This window comes from Sorex fumeus, unplaced genomic scaffold (assembly GCF_029834395.1).
Source record: "Sorex fumeus unplaced genomic scaffold, SorFum_2.1 ptg000100l, whole genome shotgun sequence".
In the NCBI taxonomy this organism is placed as follows: domain Eukaryota; kingdom Metazoa; phylum Chordata; class Mammalia; order Eulipotyphla; family Soricidae; genus Sorex; species Sorex fumeus.
Window position 1 is genome coordinate 8,413,584 of NW_026606157.1, and position 26,584 is coordinate 8,440,167.

The 26,584-nt window shown below is 39.2% G+C and overlaps 1 protein-coding gene across 5 annotated transcripts in view; it reads right to left on the bottom strand.

Moving 5' to 3' along the window:
- The window catches only part of SOX5 (SRY-box transcription factor 5), a 445,641-nt gene that overhangs the window by 322,811 nt on the left and 96,246 nt on the right, over positions 1-26,584 (bottom strand). For all 5 annotated transcript variants that reach the window (XM_056134640.1, XM_056134639.1, XM_056134637.1 and 2 more), the window contains exon 3: positions 12,435-12,645. In XM_056134640.1, coding sequence (XP_055990615.1) covers positions 12,435-12,645 — 211 coding nt within the window. The remainder of the gene's footprint in view (positions 1-12,434; positions 12,646-26,584) is intronic.

Below are 26,584 nucleotides of genomic sequence, written 5' to 3' on the forward strand. Positions count from 1 at the left end.
AGTTTCCAGGTCACCGAAAGAAAAGGGCATAATGGTTTAATGCTAAGAGCATGCGCATGAGGAGATGACTGGAGAAAACAGAATGGAAGGACCGTTTCAAACAGAACATGAAGAAAAAAGAATGGAAGAAGAGAAAGAAGAAACGCAGGTAGGTATTTTTAAGAAGAGTTTTAGCAAAAGCTACAAAAAGCCAATTAGGGGACTGAGTCCCACTCCAGTTAGATAATCACCTTCTATGGGTCAAACCCATTATTAGGGACAGACACAGGTAACTGAAACAAAACATCTAATTTAAACATTCATGAACTATTCCATAAGATCAAAGATAAAGAAAATGGGATTATAGTGTCAGAACTACATTAATTACTCAGCGTAAGCAGAACAGACCAAGTTAAACCGTGTTAAAGACATGTAGGAAGGTAAGTAAAACATTGTTGGGTAGACAGAACCAAGAATCAACCAATCTAGCTAGCTAGCTAGCTAGCTTGCTTTCTACCTACTTGCCTACTGGGACTGTTCGCCCACTAACGGGACCACACCCCGTTCAGTGCTGTGGTTTGCTCGGATAGTGTGATGGGACTGTGGACACCGACCTCAGGTTCACACATGCAGAATCTATGCACAAACACTCAGGACCATCTCCCCAGACTGGGAATCATCCTCAAGGTAGAGAAACAGTATGTGGAAAAGCACAATTAAACACACACACACACACACACACATACACACACACACACACACACACACACACAGAGAACACAGAGGAAGCCCACACGTGGCTCAGCACATGGACATGGGGCTGACAGGGAAGGAAGCCTGAGGGGGAACTGTGGTGAGGTCCAATTATATACAGTGCTTTTTCCAAAGACAAATAGTTTGGAAGAGGACAGTAATTTTGCTTAATTCCAGTTCTGCCTTATAATAAGAACAGCAGAAACTTAGAAAGCCTTGAGTTTACTCATTTGATAGAAAGAATACCAAATTCAGAAGTTTTGAGCATTCAATCAGGCTGTTCATATAATATTTGGCAAGAGTCATAAATGTACTTCTTAAGGAATCTCCTTTCCCTTCTGGAGGCTGTCAAGGGCCACAGCGAGGCTGTGTAAACAACTTTTCAACAAATATTTTGAATATTTACAGGTGTGCAACCCTAAACCTTAATCAGTGGCACACACAAGCGCATGCACAATTCTGCTAGAGTGGAGGCAGGCAATGTTCACTGGGAAAACTGAGCAAGAGGATCCCAGGAAGAGGGGGCAGAATCAGAGAAGGGGAGCAGGCTTGCTGTGCTTCTCGGAGGAAGAGGCACACGTCTCCAGCTAAGACTGCCATTCCAAAGGGAATTAAAAGGCATCAAAGAAATGAGTACAGGGAAGTGAAAGTCAGAAGCCCTTCATAGTCTCAGGTTCTAAAATGACTTTGCGGGAAATGATAAGGCCGGAGTGCCTGCCAGGGACATGGTCGTGTTCACCTACACTGTTAATAAGGCTGAGATTGGAATAAAAAATCTAGTGGAGGTATGAGTCTGACCCGGAAGTAAAACATGGGTCCACATTATAGACCATCCCTAGCTGGCACCCGACAACACAGGGCATTTCTGAATGTCTGTCTGACTTCACTTGGTAAATTTAGTCTCAGGATACGCGACATTTGTCCATGCTTACTGCCTCGGGAATACTCCTTACAATTAGGTGGTGACACTACTTAGAAAATAAGAGGAAGTGCACAGAAAGTAAAGAATATAGTGACGCATGATGCAAGCATGATCAAGAATCAGGGACACTGTCTCATTTGCCAAGGCATCGAAAATCAGATGGGCTGGACACGTAATGAGATTTGGAGACGACCGCTGGACTAGAGTCTTTCGTTACTGACTGGATTCCATGGGACATCAAAAGATCACGTGGACCCCCACCCACAGACGGTCAGACTTCTTCGTCAAGACCCTTGAATGATCGGTTTGAGGCTCTTCATGTTCCTAGAATGAGCAGACGCCATTGGGCTACACTAGCACGTGACGGGGACGGATGGAGACCTTACTGGTGTCCGCTCGAGCAAATCGATGAGTAACAGGATGTCAAGTGTCAAGTGATCAAGTGGTGCAAGCACACAGGGAAAAGCCACACAGCCTGGCCTTGTGGGACAGGATTCAGAATGACACACGGTGTGATCTCACACACATCCTTGGTCCTCACCCCCCACTTCTATCTTCAAAAAAATAAGCAGAAAGGTCTAGAATGTGTCTATATAGCTTCTGAGTTTTAACTTCTATTATTTCACAATTAATCCACTACCAGGTATTTTTCTAAGAGAAGGTCTTAGTGAAATACCTTCTATCTATTTATTTATTTAGCAGAGCTGTCTATTTTTTAGCACTCCAAATAGTTTAAACTGAAATGCTTTTCAATAAAAATTTTCTGTAAGTTTGATCACCACAGAGGCCTCAGGAATGTATATGAGTACACAATCAATGAATATACATTATTTAACATTCAAGAGTATTTGGGGGTATACATATGCTCAAAAGTGATATCAAACTATTACTTGCTAAATCTGGAATTGGAAGAGACATATCAGTAGTGGGGGTTCCAAAGGGGTTGAACAGATTTTAGTTTCAGATTAATTAAAATTCTAGCAAAGGTTCACTATTAACATGAAGTTATGACATAAATTATGACATGATTAATTAGTAATTCATCTATTTCTCACTAAAAATAACAGAAAGAAGAAGAATCAGAATATATGGTTAATGTGAATGACTATATACTGAAGTCCTGGTTACAAGGATTCTGTAAAGATGAAATGAAGTGTTTGACAAATTGTTTAACAGTAGCTCATAATAATGGCTGGAGCGATAGCACAGCGGTAGGGCATTTGCCTCACAAGCAGCCAACATGGCTGACCTGAGTTCGATTCCTCCACCCCTCTCGGAGAGCCCGGCAAGCTACTGAGAGTATCTAGCCCACATGGCAGAGCCTCGAAAGCTACCCATGATGTATTCGATACGCCAAACACAGTAACAACAAGTCTCATGATGGAGACATTACTGGGCCCGCTCGAGCAAATCGATGAACAACAGGAGGACCGTGACATGACATGTTTCAGCTCATAATATGCACTTAGTAAATATCACCACCCCCGGCCCCCGCCAATACATGATTATCAATGTCTTGGTATAGAAATTTGATGATATGTTATGACATTAAAACTCATTGTCATATTTAAATTCTACATCCAGCAGCTAAAGATTGGCCAATAGAGCAAAGTTCCTCCAGTGAACAATGTAACCTCAGTTGTCTGGGTTTTGTGAAAATGAATCTGCAATAAACTTGGGCATTTCACATCAGCTTAAGTAATATTAAATGAAACAGAATGGTTAGCACAGGACGTTTGTGAGACATACAGGCACAAAGCGATAGCACAGCGATAGGGCATTTGCCTTGCACACGGTTGACCCGACCGACCTGGGTTCAATTCTTCCGCCCCTCTGGGAGAGCCCGGCAAGCTACCGAGAGTATCTCACCCGCACGACAAAGCCTGGCAAGCTACCCATGACGTATTCAATATGCCAAACATAGTAACAACAAGTCTCACAATGGAGATGTTACTGGGCCCGCTCAAGCAAATTGATGAACAATGGGAGGACAGGGACAGTGACAGGCACAAAGAGTGATGGAGACAAGGGACAAAAGCAAAGGTACAGCAGCACATTTTCCTCCTATTTATATTTTCTAAAATATTTCTAAAATCAATTACTTGAAAAAAAAATAAGCTAGTAAGAAAAGAAAGACATTTTCTTCAACCCGCATGCAAACCTAATTTTCTCTCCAATCATCCACCTCAGTGGGCTTCTTGTGGGAGGGATTTTATTCCTTCTAACTTGCTGCTGTCAGGGAGAAAGTCTGCCATAATATGGACGTCCTGTTGAAATCCGTCCCCTCCTTCAATGAGAGGAAGCAAAGGTGTGAGTATGGTACCTCAGAATGATGGGGCCAGGCTGAATGAAATTTTCATCACAGCCTCCTGTTCATTTGAATGGCTATTGAAAAACAATGGGAAAAACTCTCATCAGGAAAGACTAGGTTTTCCCTTGGCATCTCTGGTGAACTGAGCGTTGAGTCCTATTCACAGGGTCTCCTCTTTCCTCAGCATCTCCTGGCGACTCTCTTCACAGAACTCTAACAATTGTTCAGCAGTTTCGAATCCAAGTGTTGTGGTTCTTTGCTCAAGTGTATTTCTATTTATCTTTTGAACACGGTGTTAAAATCAGAGCTGTAGACTGTCAAGGCACATGGACCACTGCCTAGGGCTTTCATGGGGTTTTCCCCCATCTTTCCCTGAATGGGGGTTCTCCAGCTAATACAACTTTCCACTGGTCACCGTTACACATTTCATTGGCTATAGTTCCCCATTCTTCTTTTTCTTTTTTTTTTTTTGGTTTTTTTGGGGGGTCACCCCTGGTGGTGTCCAGGATGTACTCCTGTCTCTGTATTCAGAGATTACCCCTAGTAGAATGACTTTTTGGGGTGCTGGTTCCACTGCATCCAAAGCAAACATCCCACCCCGGTGCTATCCATCCAGTACCCACCTCCACTTTCTCTTTTTCTCTCTCTGCAACTTAAACAAACATAAGATTTCCTTCAACATCCCATTTCTTTCCCATGATCCAATTTTCTACTTTGTTCATTTGTTTGTTTGTTTTCTTTTTTGGGTCACTCCCAGTGCTACTCAGGGGCTGCTCCAGGCTCTGTACTCAGGAATTACTTGTGGCAATGCTTGAGGACCATAGGAGATGTCACGGATTAAAGCAAGGTCGGCCACATGCGAGGCAAACATCCTACCTGCTCGACTAGTGCTCTGGCCCCATAATTTTCAATTTCTTTCCTTGGTGATTAAAACCATCACAATTCAAACACAGAAAATATTCTTGATATCTATTCGCAATCATTGCAGATATTAAATGGACATTTTTGTCTTGGGAAATAATTTTATTAATGAAAGTGAGTGTATGTACATTCCTGTGGACGTGAGGCACAGATGAGGTAATTTGCTGTATATATGAACACAGGCATATTTTAGTGGCTCTGTATTCACACAGAAATTACCTTGGTGAAACGCAAGCTTTTAGATTCTTGCCATATTCTGTTTATACTGAAGGTTTTAGTGAAGACTATCTACATATTTCCTCTTTGATATTATTCATTAGTAAGTCACTCTTGCACATGAGCAATAGTACAGCTGAAGTGTACTTCCCTAGCACGAGGCCAACCCAGGTTCAATCCCTGGCACTACATATGGTCCCCTGAGCGTTGAGACAGGAGTAAGCCCTGAGGCCCACTGGGGGTGGCCTCTCTCCCCCCTCCACACACATACAATGAAGAAGAAAAAAGTCACTCTCAAGCTTGATCTAGATTTTGAGGGAGAAAAGCATAAAAAATGGGAATTTTAATATTAATGCTATTACATCCTTTACTTACTTACTTCCATCCACAAGTAATAGTAATGTTCCTTTGCCTCAACTATTTCTGCTCTGAATACTTTATTTCTGCTCTTCTTGTCAGTGTAGCTGTTACTAAACATACTTTTCCACCAATTCTCCATATGTGAGTTTTCTTCTGAAAATTAAATCTGGGAGACTGTCTCCTGCCTTTTCCTCTCGAGAATTATTCATTTGGCTCTGGCATGTCATGTATTTCCAAATTGAAAGTCTATGCATCCACTTAGTCAACATGATGCACTTGGAGAATATATAATATCAAAATGACGTTCTAAATTTTCAAGGAGAACATCACCCCAAGATATCCCTCTCAAACCACAGTGATATCACAGAAAGCACAACAGATTTCACTGGAATGATGACAATCTCTAGACCTTAGTCCTGAGCTAACTCACATTCATTCTGAACAAGTAGAATTTCTTTTAGGTTTGCAAGGCAGGTTCACTGACCTAAAACTGGGGACAAGATAGCTAGTTCGGAGTAGCAGAGCACGTCCAGCACATTAAAGGCTCCGAGTTTGATGCCCAATCCTGCATAGCTGCCCTGACCACAGGTTTCAATGGTCAAGGCAGTGCCCCTCCCCCCCACTGCTGTTGGAGGCTTGGATATAAACCATTGCATTATATAAGTAGGCTGAGACAAAATTAATACATCACATATGAATTAATATAAAAAATTCTTTGACAGGCTCTAATAGTAATTAATGATAAAAAATCAACACTCAGAAAACTAGCACTGGAGGGGAATTAGACAAATATCTACAGAAATCCTATAGTTAATATCTTACCTAATGGTAAGAATTAATACCACCCTCCCTTACAACAGAAATGAGGCAAGAAATTCCCCCTTAACTAACCTTTATTTCACAAAGAACATGCAATAATGAAAGAAAAAGAAAAGATATTTATATTGCGAAAAATAAAATTTTCTTCAATTGCAGGTAACATAATATTCTATGTAAACAATCTTTATGAGTTAAAAACTTAACTCCTAGAATTACTGAATAAGTTTAAGGGGAATAAAGACAATGTGTAATATGTAATATGTAAGTCAATTGTTTTGCTTTATATTCCAGCAATAAACAACTAAAATTTGAAAGAGAAGACATGATGTAATTTATATTAACACCAAAAATAGAGGAAATACTGGTAAAATAAAACAAAATGATTATAGTCTATCTACCTATATATATATAACTACAAAATATGATGTGAGGATTTTAAATATAAAGTATTTTGCATTCACAAGAGTTTTAAGTTGTCAATTTTCCTCAGTTTGACTTATATAGATTAAACATGATATCCAAATTCCAGCAAGTTAAGATTATCAAAAGATGTAGATATCAAAGCACTCATTTCAATTCTACAGGGAAAGGGAAAACAAGACCCAGGACAATCAACACAATACAAAAAGTCCCCGGGAGGATGGACACAGTCCAACTTTAAGGCATAGTCTCAAATGACTATAATCAAGACACGGATGCACAGGCAAACAAAGAAATTAGAAGAGAAAACAATACAGAAAATATGTGGGATATGAAAAAATAAATCCCCACCGACAGTAGAAACAAGGTCCAGGAGGACTGGTCCATGGTTGCATGCTTGCCACAAGGCTGATGTGGGTGGATGGGTGGGTGGGTGGGGGACAGGAGACGCATTTGGGATGGAGAAGGGACAACTATGACAAAGATAGTTGGAAATGATCACTTTAGGGTAAGAACTGCGTACTGAAAATAGGTTAAAGGAACAAACACGATAACCTCTCAGTATCTGTATTGCAACCACAGAGACCAGAAGGGGTGGGAGGATTGTCTGCCACCATAAAGACTGGCGGGAGAGGTGGGCGGGGGGTGGGGGGCAGGAGGAAAACTGGGAACTGGGGACTGGGAACTAGACCAAACAGATTCAGAAGACTTAGAGATAGTGAGTAAGCTGTGAAAATCCGCTGAGAAGAATTTGTCATTAGAGAATTAAAAATTTAAAATAATAATAGATACAACCATGAACCAATTTTAATGGATAAAATTTAGAAAAGAAACCACCTTCCACTACCAAGTGTTTGTGAGGAAGGAGAGCACCAGCAACTGACATTTATTACTCAGAAAAAAAAATACAGAATCTTACTCTATACAGTACAGTCTTTCAATTTCTTACAAAGCGAAGCCAAATCTCAGTTTATCTGAGCAATCACATCACTAAATGCTTATACATTTGATTTGAAAACTTACATACACTAAAACCTATACATGAATATTTATAACTTGATTCATAATGACCAAACTTGGAAGACAAAGATGACTTGATGGGTGAGTGGATAAACAAACCATGGCATGCTCATATGAACCACTACAGTCTCACCACCACGAATGTTTCCTATCTGTCGAAAAAGAAATGAGCTACCAAGTAATAAACAGACATAAAAGAACCTTATATGCACATTGGTAGGTGAAATAAATGAGAAGAAAAGGCTCCACAGGATTCTACTTACAATACAATCTAGAAAATGCAAATTACAGAATGAGAAAAGGGTTTGTTTCCGGGATTCTTGGGAAAGATGGAGGGAACTGAGAGATAATTAAAATCATTGAGGGCTGAAGAGCACAGAAAGAAGGGCGCTTATCTTGCATGCAGTCCAAACAAGTTAGATCCTGCCTCAACATGTGGTACCCTGAGCACTTCCGAGACTGGTCCCCAAGCACAGAGCTTGAAGAAAGTTCTGAGCAGCACCAGGTGCGGACCCCAAACAAAACAAAAATAATAATAATAAAATTATTGAAGTTATCCCAAATATCATAATGGTAGGTAGGCTACTGACAATAGTTATTTGTCAAAATAAGGAGACATATATATATATATATATATATATATATATATATTTACTGCACTGCACTGAAGCACTGTCCTCCAGTTGTTTATCGAGTTGCTTGAGCGGGCACCAGTAATGTCTCCATTGTGAGACTTGTCGTTATTGTTTTTGGCATATTGAATACACCATGGGGAGTTTTCCAGGCTGTGCTGTGTGGGTGGGATACTCTCGGTAGCTTGCTGGGCTTTCTGAGAGGGGCAGAGGAATCGAACCTGGGTCAGCCACATGCAAGGCAAATGCCCTACTCACTGTGCTATTGCTCCAACCCATATAAATATATACATATATATATATATACATATGAACTTTTTCTAAGCAAGTTTTGTAAAATCATTTAAGATTTAAGGAGATATCAGGACAGAATATGGAAAAATTTAACTGTGTCATCAGTGTATAAAAAAAATGTCCAATGAAGTGGTAGGTTGTATTAAAAGACATTAGAAATAAATAGAAAACTAAAGGCTAAAGGAATTGCACATAAACAACACAGTACATGGATGAAGATGTTTCCCCTGGCAGTGAGAGACTAATTCTGAAATAGTTGTACACGTATATGAAACTGAACAATTAAAAAAAAGTTGGTAAATGACATGCTCTAGGTTTCACTGAATCAGGGTGAGAATGTACGCAGAAATAAAGGATGGCGCTAGGTTTACCTGTGTGGATGAAGATTAGAGTTGGATATCATATGAATGTTCAGATAATACTGAGGTAGCAGAATTGGTATTTACAGAGGAAAATATACACAGGAGAATATATACAGATATATTCCTTTGTTCTATCAGCTCAGACCTAAAATAAAGAACACCTGAGTGACCAGCCCTACATGTCGATTTTCTTTTTAATACCATTTCCAATCAAAGGTACTAAGTATTCTTAGAGAAGCTTCTCAGAGAATGATTCTAGAAAGAGAACAAAAGCTATTCAGTCTGCAGCAGCTCACTAGAGTCAGAAAGAAAGGAGTCCTCAAAAAAACAAAACAGAACAGCGTGAACATAAGGGTGGGTCAAAATGACACTGAAGTCAACAGAAAGACTTTTCAGTCACTAAAGCTATGACAACTTCAACAACAACAACAAAGAGTAGAAGTGGATTGCAATTCAGCATGTAAGGTTGGGATTTCTGATTCAATACTCCAGAATTCTGCATAAGCCAGGTAGCTACTCTACTCCACAGGTAGGGAAGCCTAATTGACTCTTCCTGAAAGGCGGCTACACAAGTATCTTCCTTCCAAAGTGTACAGTAAGGAAAGGGGAGCCGGACATACCACAGTGCAGAAATCTTGCACCAGGAAGGCGGCTCAAGGTCAACATCAACGTTCAGAAATTTTGTAGGAAATATTGGCCTTTGATGGGACACCACCAAAATGATGCCCCAACCTCCTAAGCCCAGTTTAATTAAGAAAAAAGCACCAATTTTCATTATAGGAGTATCATAAAATGTACCTGGAACAGTATTTAAGAGTATCAAATCCAAAGCCCACTCTGTTAAAAAAAAAGGCCAGGAAATATATGATAATTAAATGAACTATAAAATATTACCCCTAAAGGCATCCTGGGACACTTTTAAGCGAGTAGTACACTTGGTTTAAAGAAATCAAAATAAACTCTGATATATTAATAATGTATCATGATACAAGAATGCAAAGTAATTTATAATCATTCATGCAGAACATATAAATCAACAGACCTATGTAAAAAGATATGTATCATTAGAATAAAATATATTATATCACAAAGCTATGATTTGAGGTGATTTTTATTTTATTACGTTAAATTTTTCTCTTTATTTAAAATTTTAGGGGACCACTCTGGGTGGTGCTCAGGGAAGCCACTTCACTCCAGCAGGCAAGCTACCTACTCCAGCCCTCTTACCCATTCTCCTGCTTTAATTATCTTATTTTCTTTAAATAATTCTTACAATACTACTGCTAGCTTAAACAAAAATTGCAGAATTTTTTTAAAAAAAGTTCCTGGGGGGCTGGAGAGACAGCACAGCAGGTAGGGCATTTGCCTTGCATGAGGACGACCCAGGTTCGATTCCCAGCATCCAATATGGTCCCCTGAGCACCGCCAGGAGTAATTCCTGAGTGCAGATCCAGGAGTAACCCCTGTGCATTGCCAGGGGTGACCCAAAAAGGAAAATAAAAGTTGCTGGGTCTCTCTCAAACTCCATTTGATCTCCACTCTGATATATTAATAATGTATCATGATACAAAAAATGCAAAGTAATTTATAATTATTCATGCACAATATATAAATAAACAGAATTAGGTAAAAAGACATGTATTGTTACAATAAAAGATATTATATCACAGAGATATGATTTGAGGTAATTTTTATTTTATTACATTAAATTTAATGATTCCTTTAGGAATCACTAAATCTTTGGTTGAGCATGGCATCTCTAAAAATTCTCTCAACTGTAAGATCATGTAAATTACCTAAGCTTTAACTAAAATCGATGCCTCCGCTATGGATATGATAAGGACTGTGAAATATCTAATGATCCTCACAGGTATTGAGTTAACAGAGTATTTTCGCCATAATGTATCAGTGTCATAGTTGACTGGAAACATGTCCCATGCTATGAAGGCAGCATGCTTTGACATCCATGATTCTTCTATGTTTCACGTGTCAAATCTGACTCTCACAGAGGAATCTGCTCTGACATACCGTGTGGTGTCAGGATGGATATAGCAGTTATCCATCGGCAATGCCAAGGGAGACTGTCCATTTTCAGGGAGTTCCAGATTCTAGAGCAGTAAGTTTATAACTCGCTTGCTTCACTTTTAAGATTATTTTATGGGGCCGACAGTACAGCAGGGAGGGGGTTTGCCTGGCATGCGACGGACCCAGGTTCAATCCCCAGCATCCCATATGGTTCCCTGAGTACTCTCAGGAATAATTCCCGAATGCAGAGCCAGGAGTAACCCCTGAGCATCACCAGTGTGACCCAGAAAACAAAAATAATAATAATAAAATAAGATTACTACACTTGTAGGTTACCATTGAAAGAGGAAGTTTCAGTGTACCCTCGCCAGCTACTTTGCACAGTCCCATTTTTGGCTGGCCCAGTCTATATTTTTGACTTCCTGTAAATTCCTGGGCTTTGTGTGATAAACAGGGAGCTAACAACTGTCCATCATAAAATTCTGCCCCAGAGCTTAGGCTCACAGAGAGACTAAGATAATGGCCAATACCTGAGGGAGATGGCCAAGAAGGACTGAGACCAGCCCAACCACCCCGTATAGTCCTGCCTTCTAGGTGATACTTGTCTATTGATTAGAAATGCAAAAAGCCTTTAAGGCCAACACAAAACTTACTTTTGACTTATCCTAAACTAAGCTCCTCCCCGCATGAGGAATTCATTTTCCTATGGATTTTACTTTCCAATAAGCTTTACTCTCTCCAACTCTGAATCTCTTTATTACTCAGTACTTTCATTCTTGAAAGTATTGAAGAACCTGGGAATCATGAATAGACTGAGACCCGCGTCGCCTGTGTCACTGTCCAAAAACAGCAAAGAAATCTGGAAGATGAAATCTTTAGAATGGCACGCTAGAAAGTGAATAAATGGGAATTTCAGAGTCAGCTAAGAGTTACAGAATCATTCCCTTCGAGGTTGTCCATGCTAGACCTGACCATATTAATTTGGGGTCACACAAGCCATAGGCCAAACAATCAAGGTCCTATAAAAAGCACGAATTTCTTTTTTTTTTTAAGTCCAAATTTAATGGCTTTGGGGGCAACATGGGAGAAAAACAAATGAGATTATAGATTTGGCCTGTTAACCTGGATCCGGTCACCACATGCTTTCCTTGCTTCTTTCATTTCTGTACCACAATACTCATCATGGAAAGTAATGAAGAAGTCACATCAGAAAGCAAAGATTACAAAATAAATAAACAAACTGAGGCAATCACATCAAAGGTTTCAGAAAACCTACTCTACCTTTACAACATTGCTTCTCCTTCATCCGCTTTAACTTAGTGAAAGTTGGAAAACCCAAGTGGAGGGCAATTCGGTTGATGAGATGAGGGCCAGGTAGCATCCTTCCACCCCATCCTTACCTTCCGGCTCATTCTTGATGAGTTCTTCCATCTTCCTCTGCTTCAAGGTGTCTACCACGTCCGCTAAGCTGCCTTTGCGCCGCTCAGGGGTGCCCAGGGCTGCGCTGGTCAAGGACTCGCCACTCTGCCGCCCACCTTCTTCTGCCTTCTGAGGTGAGGTAGATGAGTTGTGTGGGGCAAATGAAGACATAACTTTATTGCCATCAACTTCCTGAAAGAGAAAAATAAAAAGTGTCTGTTTCCATTTCAGTCAACTTTTTTTTTTTAACTCTTATCAAATCACTGTGAGACAGACCCTTAAAAAGCTGTTCATGGCTGGATTTCAGTCATGGAGTATCCCTCCACCAGTGAACATTTCCTAGCATCAGTGTCCCCAGTTTCCCTCCCATCACCCCTACCCCCTACCCCCTGTTCAGTCAACTTTTAAAGGAGCAACCCAGTTTATGTGGAGCTAAAACATGCAGGAACAAAGCTAATGTTTACTCTACAAGGGCAAACAGAAATGAGGCATTTCAGTAAGGGACACAGGAATTGTGGAGGTCAGCATTAGTGTGAAAATGAATTCATAAAAGAAAGCTTTTAAAATTATGAGAATTGTCTCCCTGAAGCTGAGTATTAATGGTTGTGTAGCCTTCAGCAAAATCTTGATGATATTTGTGGATTTGTTTTTGTTTGGAAGTCTATAGATTTTCCTGTGAACATGATTAAATAGTTGTCATCGCTATAAGATAAGGTAAGATCCTCGTGATATTGCAATATCTTTTGTTTTTGTTTTTGCAGTGGCAGGGTTCAAACTCAGGGTTCACTTGTCACACAAGTGTTGTACCACTCCGCTATAGCTCCAGCTCCAAATTTTAATATGTAAACAAATGAGATTATACTTCAATGTCCATTTCTTGGAAATTGTCTCTTCTTGATAGCACTCTTAGATCAAGTAAGGCCCATTTGGAGCTTTCCAGCTTTTTATATTTTACCAAGAGCACAGGCTATTTTGACATTGGAGAGGAAGTTGACAAATTCATTCTACCTCACCTGAAGATATTTTCAATTGCCTATGCACCAGAAGCACTGTTTTCTGTCAATATTCTTTGTGCTTTAAGCATTACTTTCCCTCTAAAATAGTTACTTCTGATCACTGGTTCTTCATAATTTTTATGTGTATGAAGAAATTTTCTCCATAATTTTAACACTTAAACTTGGTGTTCTGTTTGTCATTTTCCCTGTATATTATTTGGGTAATAGTTTATAGAAATGACACTAAATTGATTTTTATGACATTTTCAAGAGGAGTAATATAGTGCCAAAAATTATTTTCTTATGGATTTTAGAGTTGAATAGCTTACTGCCCCAATTCTTTGCCTTCTCACAAAGTTTAGCTCTTATGAATAAATCTGCATCACAAGATCTTTGAGGAAGTTAGTCTCTAAATACATTTCTTCATTCTGTGTACTAAAACTTTCACTAACATAACTGAAAGTGTGAATATTTAAAATTTAGGATAATAGATTTGCAGAATGTTTATACACCTGTCTCTTTCTAAGAGATGTTAGTAGGTCCTTTGACCCTATTAAAAGGGACAAATCACAGTGATTCCATACCAAATGTGTCCAAAGATTGTGCTAATATTTTTATTGCTTTAAAATACACTACATTTTTTGGATAAAGCTATCGTTCTTGGGGCTGGAGCTATATAGTACAGAGGGTAGGGCATTTGCCTTTGCACACGGCAGACCAGGGTTTGATTCCCGGCATCCCATATGGACCCCAAGTACTGCCAGGAGTAATTCCTGAGTGCATAGCCAGGAGTAACCCCTGAGCATCGCTGGGTGTGACCCAAAAAGCAAACAAACAAACAAAAAACTGTCATTCTAATATTTTAAAAATAGAGATGTCAACACAAACAAAATCTGTTCAAATGATTTATTGCTAATGGGGGAAAAATGAGGAAAAATACATTAGCTGGGTGGTACAAACACCAATTTCTTAGGTAGAGCTGAATCAATGCTGAGGAAACCAAAAGCAAAAACTAGGGGCTAACAGAATCTTCAAAATTATCATCTTAAGCCCCAAGTCATCTATATTTCTCATGAACATCACAGGAGCAATCTCAACTCAAACAGTCTGCAGATAGTACTTGTATACATGAAGCTTAGCTTACAATGTACTTGGATTTCAACATCAATATGCGTAACGGAATAATCACAACTCCCTACAGACTAAGAGGAGGTATACTTCTGGAATTATTTATTTAAAAACCACACATAAATAACAGCTAAAACATAAACACATACGCACATACCTCTGAAGAGAGCAATTACAGATTCATTCATTAAACTCTATTTTTATGAATGGCCCATAATTGATATTAGCACAGTTCCTCGCACACCCTAATACATCAAGCTTCTGTAATCACTTCCCACAAACACTTCTTTTCCTCTCAGGATCAAAATCAGTAACATCCCAATTTTAGCTTCAGTTTGAACATTTCTCTTTCATAATTTATATTCGCATTATATCATGCCAAACTTCACAAATAAGTACTTGGCAGGTGACCTTCACCTGCCATAGCTGAAAAATGACATTGTTTCTGTGTCATCCTACCCAAAAGAGGGAAGATGGGCACTGCATGCACTCATAGACACTGCGTGAAATCCATCGGATTAAAATATTAGAACATCTATAGAAGGTAAAACAAAACAATCGTCCGTTTTCATGTCTCTATGTCTCTCTACCTTGAAGAGAGAGGAAAGGTGCATTTCAGATCATTTAATACATTCCACAGTATTATACACTCAATTAGCCACAACAGCACAGAAAAAGAAATGAATTAAGCACCGCTCTGGTGTCACCCAGGAATATTGATCTTCTCCTTGTTTTGCCTGCTGGATTCCAGTCAGCCTCTCCTGCGGCTCAGCCTTGAGCAGTGTGTAGTGAACAGATGGTTCAGGGGACTCTCTTCCTGTTCATGTGCCCCAGACACAGCCCGAAGGAGCCTGCCTGGGTTCAGCCAAGGCAGGCACAACGCTTTGTGGCCCTGTTTCTTGGGACTGCACCAACACACCTCCAGGAGAGAGTGCGCCCTACTCTTGATGTGGCTGGCAGATGAGCCGTCAGGACCATGCGCCAGTTGATCAAGCTGTGGATTCTGAGCTCAGGGGTGTTCTGTTTCTTTGGGGGCCACCTGGTAGCACTCGGGGCTTTCTCCTGGTTCTGTGCTCAGGGATCACTCCTGGCGGGCTCCGGGAACCAGAGCAGGCACTAGGGATTGAACCGGGGGCTGTTGCAGGCAAGGCCAACACCCTACCATTGGGAGGAGCATTCTCAGAACCTGGGGCCAGCCCCTCCTTGAACAAAGAGGCCTGAATGTCCCTTTGTCATTCCTGAAAAGCTGGACTTTACAATTTAACATAATCCCCCAAAGGAAGATCCTCACTAGGCATCTCTGAAATATCTTAAAGGATGCACTCTTACTCACTCAACAACATTTTGCTTTAAACACTTTTAAGAAATATTATTTCAAATTTGTCATGCAAATTTCAGTTTAGATAAGATGGTGAATAAGAAGAGTGAGCTTCTCTGACTCACTTGGGAAGGAAAGCTAGGTGACTCAGCAAGATACACAACTTCTTCTCTCTCTCTTTTTTTTTTTTTTGGTCCAAAACAGTGTTTCTCAAGCCTTTACAATGTGGCTCCCTTCACACAGTGTTTCCTTCCTGTGACCCCTCTCCTGCTGGTTGTCCCTTAGTCTTATGATGCCATGGACCCCCATTTATGCAATTTTTACCTGTGGTCACTGAGAATATCCTAGAGGCCTATAGGGCCATATGCCAACTGCCTAGAACCTGAAGCAAAAGATATTTCATCTTTGACTTCTTCCCCAAGAAACAGATGATCATATGTACTTTCCATAACTGAAAACTGAAATTCAGTTCACATGGGGTAGTAAAACATTACATCGAACAGTTAATCTATTTAATTGCCAATCTATAATGACTAAGAATATTAGACAATATTTATTGACTACTTTTTAAGGCACTGTTTATAGTGCCTTAAATGAACTAATTTAGTTAATTCTCACAGTTAAGTTGGATAACGATTTACATTTCATAGCTAGGTACGCAGATGCCTGATGTGATATTGTGAAGTCTAATGATTTCCATTTTGTAGTTAACTAAGCAGAGGTACACGAAAGTGTCTGAGATTTCTTAAGTATGAAAGTGAGATATATATATATATATATATATATATATATATTTCACCACAATTAATTCAACTTCTAAAGACATAATACTAATGCACTGGAATTAGAACAACTTGATCTGAGACTTACGGAGCTCTTTCTATTCAAGTTACCACCAACTGTGTAGCATGTATATACTGAAAAACAAAACAAACAACAACAACAAAATCCCCTACATTGCCTTTGGCTCTAGAGTATAGGAAAGAGAAGAACAAGGGCAGACCCAAACTACAACAAACTTAAAAACAATCTGCCTGTCAGAGAGGCAGGCTGGAGGGTGGAGGGGGCAGGCTGGGGAGCTGGGGGTGGGGACATAGGGAGCGGACTTGACACTGATGGCAGGTTGGAGCTCGAACTGTCTGACTGAAACTGCATATGGCTTTGTAAATCACAGTGACTTAGTGAAAGCTTAAAGAAACCTGGGAGTGGGGGACCACGGAGTAAGAATGGCTCTATGGGAATAAGCACCCTCCTGACACACACCAGGTCCCGAGTTCAATCCCCAGTGCCACCCGCATGCAGGGAGCATGGTCCCAGCAACGATGCTTTCAGCTCGTTCTACTTCACAGCCAACTGTGTGCAAGCCTCCTACTGGGATGCGAGATGCCAGGCCAGCAAGGCGGCCATTGATGTGCAAGTACGCAGCACCCAGCAGCAGAGGGACCTGCGGAGCACTGGGATCTGCACAGGACCCCTGGCACCAATGTGATCAGACTGTGTGAGGTCTACAGCGGGCCGGGAGCACAAGAGAAAAGACCTCAATGAAGAGTGTCTGAGGGCTGGGCAACTCTACTGGGGAATAAAAATATATGAGAGTATGTCACCTCCTCCTCCTTCTCACCCCCCCCCCAAACACACACACATCCACACACACCACACACACACACACACACACACATACACACACAAACACACAGCAACAAGGGCAAAGGGAAGCAGGAACAAGGAGTCCTAAGGCTTAAATTATTTCTTAACCATAGAGATTTGACCTCTGAAGGGACTGCTCAAGACAGTCCTTTGTCCTGTAATGTTTTCCCTTTTTCTTGCACTTATGAAAACTCCACACATAGCTGGTATCCTTTCTAGAACTCTAATCTTTTGAACATAGAAAATAACAGAATGCAACGGCCGGGCCCTGTAGAACTTGATTCCCTTGAGAGCAAGTTCATCAGTTCCGGCGTTGGAGGAGGGAGCAGGAATAGCAACGGAGCGAAAGAAAACTTTGCTTTGGTGAAGAACAAATTTTGACATGACCATCTTCTTTCGGTAACAGTCTGCTCTTGTATCACCATGGCAAGGCACAACAAAACCCTGAAAATATCTTAAAAGCTATACATTTGGTTTAATCCTTAACTTATTTAAATATATATTTTTATGTAAATAAGCATGATATATATATATGTAACATGCTTATTTTGAAACTAATTTTCACTGCTTGTAATCAGTCTGTCAAATTAAGAGATGTCAAATTTCATTCATCTGGGAAAAAAGATAAATGACTACTGTTTAAGAAATGGCACTTACAAAGTTTACTTGGATTTTATTTAAACTTTATATGAATAATAATAATAAACACTATGAAAATTTTTAGTGTTAATCAGTACTTCATATATCATGCCCCTTCTCTAATGCACACATCTGTTTCACAAGGCAGACAGAACTTCTAACTCATAAAGGAAATCTATGCTTTTAACATGTCCAACCAGCCAAAGTTCAAGTGTGAATTTTCCTGAAAATGATATAAACATGTGAAGGACACACTAAGACCTAAGCTACGCCAATGAAAGCAGAGCAGCGGACTCCAGGCTTTCCTTTGGTTACTATGATTGAATTCTGTATTTTGAACACAGGATATGGTCAGCTCCTAAGACCTATAAAATAAAAGTCAAGACACGCACACATCTCTTGAGGGTCTGTTATACTTGTGATTACAGCGGCTCTGCAAGTCATCTAAGTTTAAATCTTTCCTGTACTTTGGCCTGAAGAAGAGTTGCCTAAAGTATACTTAGGTCCAGTGGTTCAAAAAATGAAAATTGACAAAGACAGTTTTCTTTGGGCTATTTTTCTGCAGTCATCTACTGAAAGAAAGCTTACCACAATTGGCTACCTTTCTATATTCAAAAAGCCACGGATGGTACTTTGTGCAACATTACTGATCAGCGACTTCTTAGAGACTAAAACAACTACAAAGTGGGGCAGCTGATAATCCAGATATCAGATTCCCAGTTTATCCACTTATCCAGGAATGGGTCAGGAAAGCAGGGGACATGCTCTGGGGTCATGACCTTGAGAGGCTAAACTTGGATGCAGAGACCTAGATTTATTCACCAGCTAGAAGCATACACATACCAACTCAGGCTCTTCAAATTTTGTGTTTATATTATTGTCAGGCTGGAGCGAAAGCACAGCGGGTAGGGCGTTTGCCTTGCATGAGGCCGACCAGGGTTCGATTCCTCCGCCCCTCTCGGAGTGCCCGGCAAGCTACTGAGAGTATCTCGCCCGCACGGCAAAAGCCTGGCAAGCTTCCCGTGATGTATTCGATATGTCAAATACAGTAACAACAAGTCTCACAATGTCCCTGGGCCCACTCTAGCAAATCGATGAACAACGGGAGGACAGTGCTACAGTGCATTAAAAAAAAAACAAAAAACAAACAAAAAAAAAACGATGTAACCATGTTACCTAAACTATAATAACATTTAACATTTATTTTGAAGAAAGACTCAAATATTCCTATATTGAGCAATAAAATAGAAATTCAGCATAAGAATCTTGGTTTGCACGGGGGGGGATGAGGGTTGGGGGGGGGAAGCTGGGACCCGTGTGGATGGATGACGGGCACTGGTGGAAGGATGGGCACTTGATCATTGTATAACTGAAACCCAAGCACAAAATTTGTAAGCCTATAACTGTACCTCATGGTTTTTCACTAATAAAAAAAGGAAAAAAAAGAAATATATGAGTATAATAAAATTATAAAATAATAAAAAAAATTAAAAAATAAAAAAAAAAGAATCTTGGTTTGCATGGGGCCAGAGTGATAGTACAGTGCATAGGGCAAATGCCTTGCTTGTAACCGACCAGGGTTCAATACTCAGCATCCCTGAGGTACCCTGAGCACCACTAAGAATAACTCTTGAGTGCAAGTCCAGGAGTGACCCCTGAGCATTGACAGCTATGACCCTAAAACAAAACTAATCTTGGTTCACAGTATAATTTTGGCCAAATAAATATAAAAATCAGCTTAGGTTCATATTTAATTATTGATAAAATAAAAGTACATTCTTTTTTTTTAAACAAATAACATTGAACAGCCACTGGTTTCTAACAGGATATAGGCCTTAGGTATATAACCTTATAATTCTAATTCCATAGATGACATTAGGATTACCTCTCTACAATTGGTCTCTTTATCACTTCTAATCAGCCCACACATTCCTCTGCCCCTCTGCAGATCACAGCTTGGTTCTACTAATCTGAGTTTGTTTATATTTTGCTAGATCAACTGTCTTGCTTCCCTCCCCACTCACTTTCCTCCTTCCCTCCTTCCTTCTTTCCTTCTTTCCTTCCTTCCTTCCTTCCTTCCTTCCTTCCTTCTATTTTGTCTTTCTTTCTACCCTTGCTTTTCCTTCCTTTAGGCAAACAAAATTAAAATTCTACAACTGTATATATACATTTGCATATACATGTTCCTAACCAGTAACCAAGCACAGGTCATTTGCATGTATGTGAATCTCAAATGGTAGTGGGTCAGCAAACCAATCTCTTAGGCATCTCCTAGAAATACTTCAGATTTCACAAGCTTCACCCCAGACTTCCTGAAGCAGAAAGTCAAGGGGTGTGGCCCAACAATGAGATTTTACATGTCTTTGGGGTAAAAGGATGGTATTTTTGCTGTAACAGATAAGAGTCATCAGAAAGGAGAGCAGGATGGTTATCAATTCCCAGGAGATAGAAGAGTGTGGGAAGAAGAGGAAGAAGAGACGGCAAACGACATGAAACAAGCAAACTTTGAACCAAAGGACGCTGAAATTTTATGAGTCATTTTGACACATGTTGGAGCAAGGCTTTAGATTTGTTGATTTCTTACTAACTATATAGATGAGAAAATCTGAGATTCATGTCCAAATCAGATTGTAGAACTAGATGTATTTCAGAAAAATACTAAAATGTTCAGCTTAATTTACTAATATTTTAATCTTAGGAGACTAAAACAGCAATATTACGTTTTCTCTGTTTTAACTTGTGTCACATTTTACATCTAATTTAATTCCAACCCGGGAAACAAATTTAAAAGTACTGTTTGATGATCAGTAAGAGGATATACAAATGGCGGGGGGGGGGGGGGGTCGTCTTTGAAAAATATCTTCATCTGCATGTGGATATTATTTAGGCAGGAATGTCTAATAGTTGTGTGTGTTTTTAAACACTCCTTCAGAATTACATTTACTAAGAATTTCAGAAATTCTGCATTCCAATAAAATGCATGTTTTCATGTGCTCTCAAAACCACTTAATAAGCAAAAGTGGCATTTAGAGAATTCTAATACATCAACTAATAGAACCTGTAAAAACAAAGAACAGTCTGTGCTGTGACAGCCTCATTATCCTTCTGCTGCAGATCTCTGTATCTTACTCATGTTAAAGCATCCGCAAACATGTTTTAAGACATCCAACGATTTCTCTCCAAGGACTCGAACAGCCATACAGATATCCAAACAAAAGTTAAACTACATATAAAGGGTTTCCGTTTCACACTAGTATTACAGATTTTATATACTATCATAAAGGGGGGGGGGAGAGGGGTCAAACAGACAGTACAGTGGGTAAGGAGCTTGCTGACATGAGCACCCTATATGGTCCCCCAATCCTGCCAGAAGTGGTCCCTGAGGGCAGTGCCTAAGAACTGCCAAGTGTGACCCAACCCATGCCCCCCCGCAAAAGAAATCACTTAATATAACTAGCACAATTATTTCTCTATATGAATGTGCATTTAAGTCTATTAGTAAGAAACCACCACAAATTCTCACTGCAGTTGTTTAAAAAAAGAAAAACTTGACAAAATACCTATCACTCTGAGTCTGAAGAAAGAGATGAGACTTGAGCAATTCCTCCAACTATGACCTGTTTGGGAAATGACATTTGAACAGTTTCTTCTACAGAGTAGATGCCCATGAAATGAGTAAGGTGAGTGTTTGCTAGCAGTACTTATAACTGGAAGCTGACTAGATGCTGGGTAATGAGAAGAATCAGAATCCTTCTGGTAGGAAAATACATAGTCAGCATAAGATTATAAACTTATATGTTATAAAGTTTTATGAAGTTAAAAAAAACTGAAACAAAGACTATATATTTTGGCTTCAAATCCAGTCTCTGATTTCTTCACTGTGCAATCTTGGACATATTATCTAATGCTCCAAACCTCATTTTCTTTACATATAAAATGAGATAAAAAAATCATATGAATGTGGTCCAATGGAGTATTACTGTTCTTTAGAATTTAACAACAGTGAAAAACATTCAAAACTAAATATTTACTCAATTTTCACCGAGAATAATAATATATGATAATGGTATGTCTTACTAACTTGAGAGGAAGCATAATGATATTCATCATGAAGTTAAAAAAACACCTGAAGCCTTGAATTCCTGAACCTCTGCTTCAAATCTTGGTTGAGTGACACTGGGAAGTCATTTAATTATTTTATGCTGGTTTTCTCGCCTATTAAATGAGGTCATAACTACTTATGATTTGCTCATTGGGTTGAGAGGATTATGCTATAAAATGATGAGCTGTATGAATTGGGGGATTAAATAAGTAGCTATAAGTTATAACTTTTAAATCTCATAAAATATAATTGGGCTATGACAAGAGGAATATCATTATGTCTAAAAATAAGAGTAATCCAGGTATCATATTAAGGTGGAACAATGAACAAAACACAGAACATATTTATATGTATATATATGTATAGATAGATAGATACTGATGATGATATTGATGAGGAGTAAAGAAAAAGCCAAACCCTTAACTAGGAAATTAGAGAAAATATATTGGCAAAAAACAAACTCATCCATCATACCTACCTCACCAAGAAAAATAAGAAAAGAATGAGCAAACTGCTTTACTAAAATCTAATGGAATCCCAGGGACCAATTTCTTCAAGAAAAAAAAATTTAAAGTTTAAGTTTACCATTAAAAATAATTTAATATAAACCTCTTTTATTTAAGGGAAAAAATTTCACCTAATACGTGTGGCATTTGTGAACTTTTATATCTGTGTATACCCAATTTTGAAATTTCTATTTCATGGTCCTCTGCAAATCATAACTTGGGGGGATAATCAAAGATGATGTAACAAAATGAAACTTAAAAGTCAAACTGAAAAAACTTAATGAATCATTTTTCGTAAATTCATGAACTAAATTTCTGCTTTTCTTCATATCTCTCTTTTTTCTTAGAAGATGAATGCTAACGAAGTTTGCTCTTTCTCCAGGAGAATACTTGCCCCGTGGGTTGTATGCAAACCAATGGTAGGGTTCCTTTAAACTGTAAACACAAAACCAACACAGAGTAACAAGAAAGACTCCTTTTTGTTTTTTCTTTAGACCTACACCCAGGGATGCTCAGGGCTTACTCCTGGGACTCAGGAATTTTCTCTTGGTGGTGCTCAAAAGACAATACGGGATGTGTGGGATCGAACCCTGGTCGGCCACATGCAAGGCAATGTCCTATCGGCTGTTCTGTTTCTCCTGCCCCAGATTAACAAAGAGGATTTGGAGGCCCCAACCGTTCATGTTTGCTTGTTTCCCACATCTGGATCCAGAGGATCAGGAAAAGTCCCTGGCTAATGGCACCAGATCAGATGGATTTCATAGCTCAGGGTCAGTCAACATTCTTAGGTCATTAGACTCACCCTATCTTCCCTATTAAAAGAAAAAAAAAAGTATTTAAAGCTATATATATATATATTATATATAATATACACATATATACATATAATATATATAATCACTTTTATTATATGTATAATACAAATGATAATTTTTCAATAAAGAGACCAGAGTATAAGGACAAGAGTTAAGGTGTTTGCATGTTGTCAACGCTGATTGGATCCCTGGCACCAATTATGGTACCAGGAGCATCTCTAGAACTGATCCTTGAGCACAGAGACAGGAGTAAGCTCTGAGCACCATGGGGTATGTGCCAAAACAGAACAAAGAAAAGATTTTCAACAGAGCATTACATTTATAGAAAAACAAAACAGCATCTTTTCTTTGACAGAGACCTTTACTTGAATTTACATTAAACGGTTGAGAGACAGGAAGCAAGGGAAGTTTCCTAACCAGTAACTCCTGGTGCGAAGCACAAGTTGCCAAGCTTGTTTCAGCTGGCAGAGGAGGGCCATCCTGTGAACATCCAGTCACAAGGACATTGGCATCTTGATGCAAAGTCTTAGGTTGTCTATAGAGATCACCCGCATACTTGACATGAGAAACACGTGACTTTTGTTGGGCCTACTGCACCCAAGAATGTGTTTGTGTTGACGCTGCTGGGGACCACACCCAGGGTGTAACAACGCAAAGCAAGTTCTCCATCACTGCCTTCACTGAGCAGCATCCCTAGCCAGTTTGGGGCAGAGAGGTACTCAGAGCTTACTCCTGTCTCTGTGATCAGGAGTGACTGAGCCCTGCTCCCAGATGCGTGGCCATAGACGGTGCTTTGGATTTGAATATTCAAATGAGGGTCCACGGGATGCAAAGCAAACAACTTCTCTCCTTCACTATCTTGCCAGCCCCTTTAAAACGTTTCTGAAATGTTACGTGTTTGACCAATTAAATATACAGAAAAAACTGAAGTTCATTAATTTTTTTAGTTAAAAAGAAAGGTGTAGGAACCTGAAGATCCTAAATCTTCTCTAACTCAGAGATATTAAACCCAAAGTGTCATTTATTTAACAGTGGGAAAGATTAAGCACCCAAGAACAATTAATGAAGAGTAATGGCTGAGAATGTTAAACTGAGACAATAAACACAGGGTCATCTTATTTTTTCATTTGTGCTGGTCACACTCTCTCCCTCAACTGATTCAGCGGCTGTATGACAGAGGGTGTGTGTGTGTGTGAGTGAGAGAGAGAGACAGAGACAGAGACAGAGAGTTTGTGGGTGCATATATATATTTATATACACATATATCTAGATCTAGATGTAGATATGTTGATTCTCTCTCACTACACCATTTAAAATAAGTTAAAATTTAAAAAGACTTTTAAAGAAGAGTAATTGAAATCAGAGGTAAGGTAAATATTCCTTTACAAGTGTTCACACAATGCTTTGGAAATTTTTATTTAATGTTATTTATACACCATGAATACAGAACATAGTGTTGGTCTGTTTACCATGTACCTCAAACACTGCAATTGATGTTTAATAAAAACAGATTGAGTTACCTCATTTATTTAATCTCTAAACTTTTAGTATCAAGTGAGAACAAAATATGGTCCAGAGACAAAGATAAGAGGAATTCCAAGAAACATCATCCAGAAAATTTGACAAACTACATGGGCTCACATATACAATCACACATATATACACATGAGAGAGAAAACAGTGGCTGACTCAAAAGAAATAGAAAATAAAAAAGAAGAAGAATGAGTTATTCATGAAAGGTCATGAAAATCATGTAGTTGCGTTTATATTAGCCCTGGCAGGCAATGAAGAACTACTGTAAATGCAAGAGCAGGGAATTCTCCCAAAGTACTAATATCAGACTAGTAGGAAACCAATAACAAATTGGGTAGGAGACCCCCTCCAAACAGGACACAGTTACCGTGCCACCATAAGCAGTGATAGAAAAGCTTTTTGCCAGATTGTAGCTGTGAGAGTTGAAAAGAACCATAAAATTCCAGAGACTATTTGAAGCAAGTAATGATAGGATTAAATAACTTGAAAATGAGGAGGAAGAGTTAAAGACTGAATTCTTCCTTGGGAGACTGAAATTCTGATTACAGCCGTGACAGAAACTAAATAGCTAACAAACAGATAATTATTAAAACAGAATCGATATACGTGAGTTAAATTAATAAACCCACATAAGTCAGTTTATCCTTAATTTGAGCACTAGCCCTTCTGACCACAGCACTGGAAATATCAAGTGTGAGATATGGTGGCTCAGATTCTAATGACGAGTTTATTATTTGACATAATTAAAATTTTATGTAGAACACCCAAAACGCCAACACCCTTCAAAATACAAGCTGCAGATAATGTTGTAAAATGGACTATAAACCATTTTTCGTGACTAGCTCAGTCCATTTTAATCCATGCGCTCTCAGAAAAGTTCGCACACAGGGTGAAAAAGAAACAGCGGAACCCCCCACATGTATTAAAAATGGCAGTTACCTGGGACTCGTCAGGCACATGGACTTAGGGCGAAGATGTTCTTAATTTTAGTGTAACTTGTAATTAGATTTTGAAAGGTTATTGATGAAACCTTTCATAAAAAGAAAAAAAATGCATATATGAAAATAACGAGTCGCAGTTAAATAGGAAAAAGAAATTGGAAAATAAGAAGATTCGGGAATAAAACTGTCAGTATAAAGATTTAGTTATTCTAGGAAATAAGACTCGAGCATGTCAAAGTGCACTGCATAAAGAAAGGAGAAAGCTGGAACTGGATACCTGCAAGGAGCAGCCTCTATGACTGCCAAGTTTCTTGGAGCTGCACGTTCCACCTCTGCATTTCTTGCCGTATGAAAGTTAGGAGGAGGGAAAACAAAAATAAAATTCATCAATACTGAAAAAGTTCCACAGAAACCTATGCCGAGAGTGCTTTATTGAGTGATGGTGTTCTTTTCTCCACTAATAGATTACCCTGTCAAGGGGCCATGTGGGGGATGCATGTAAAAATG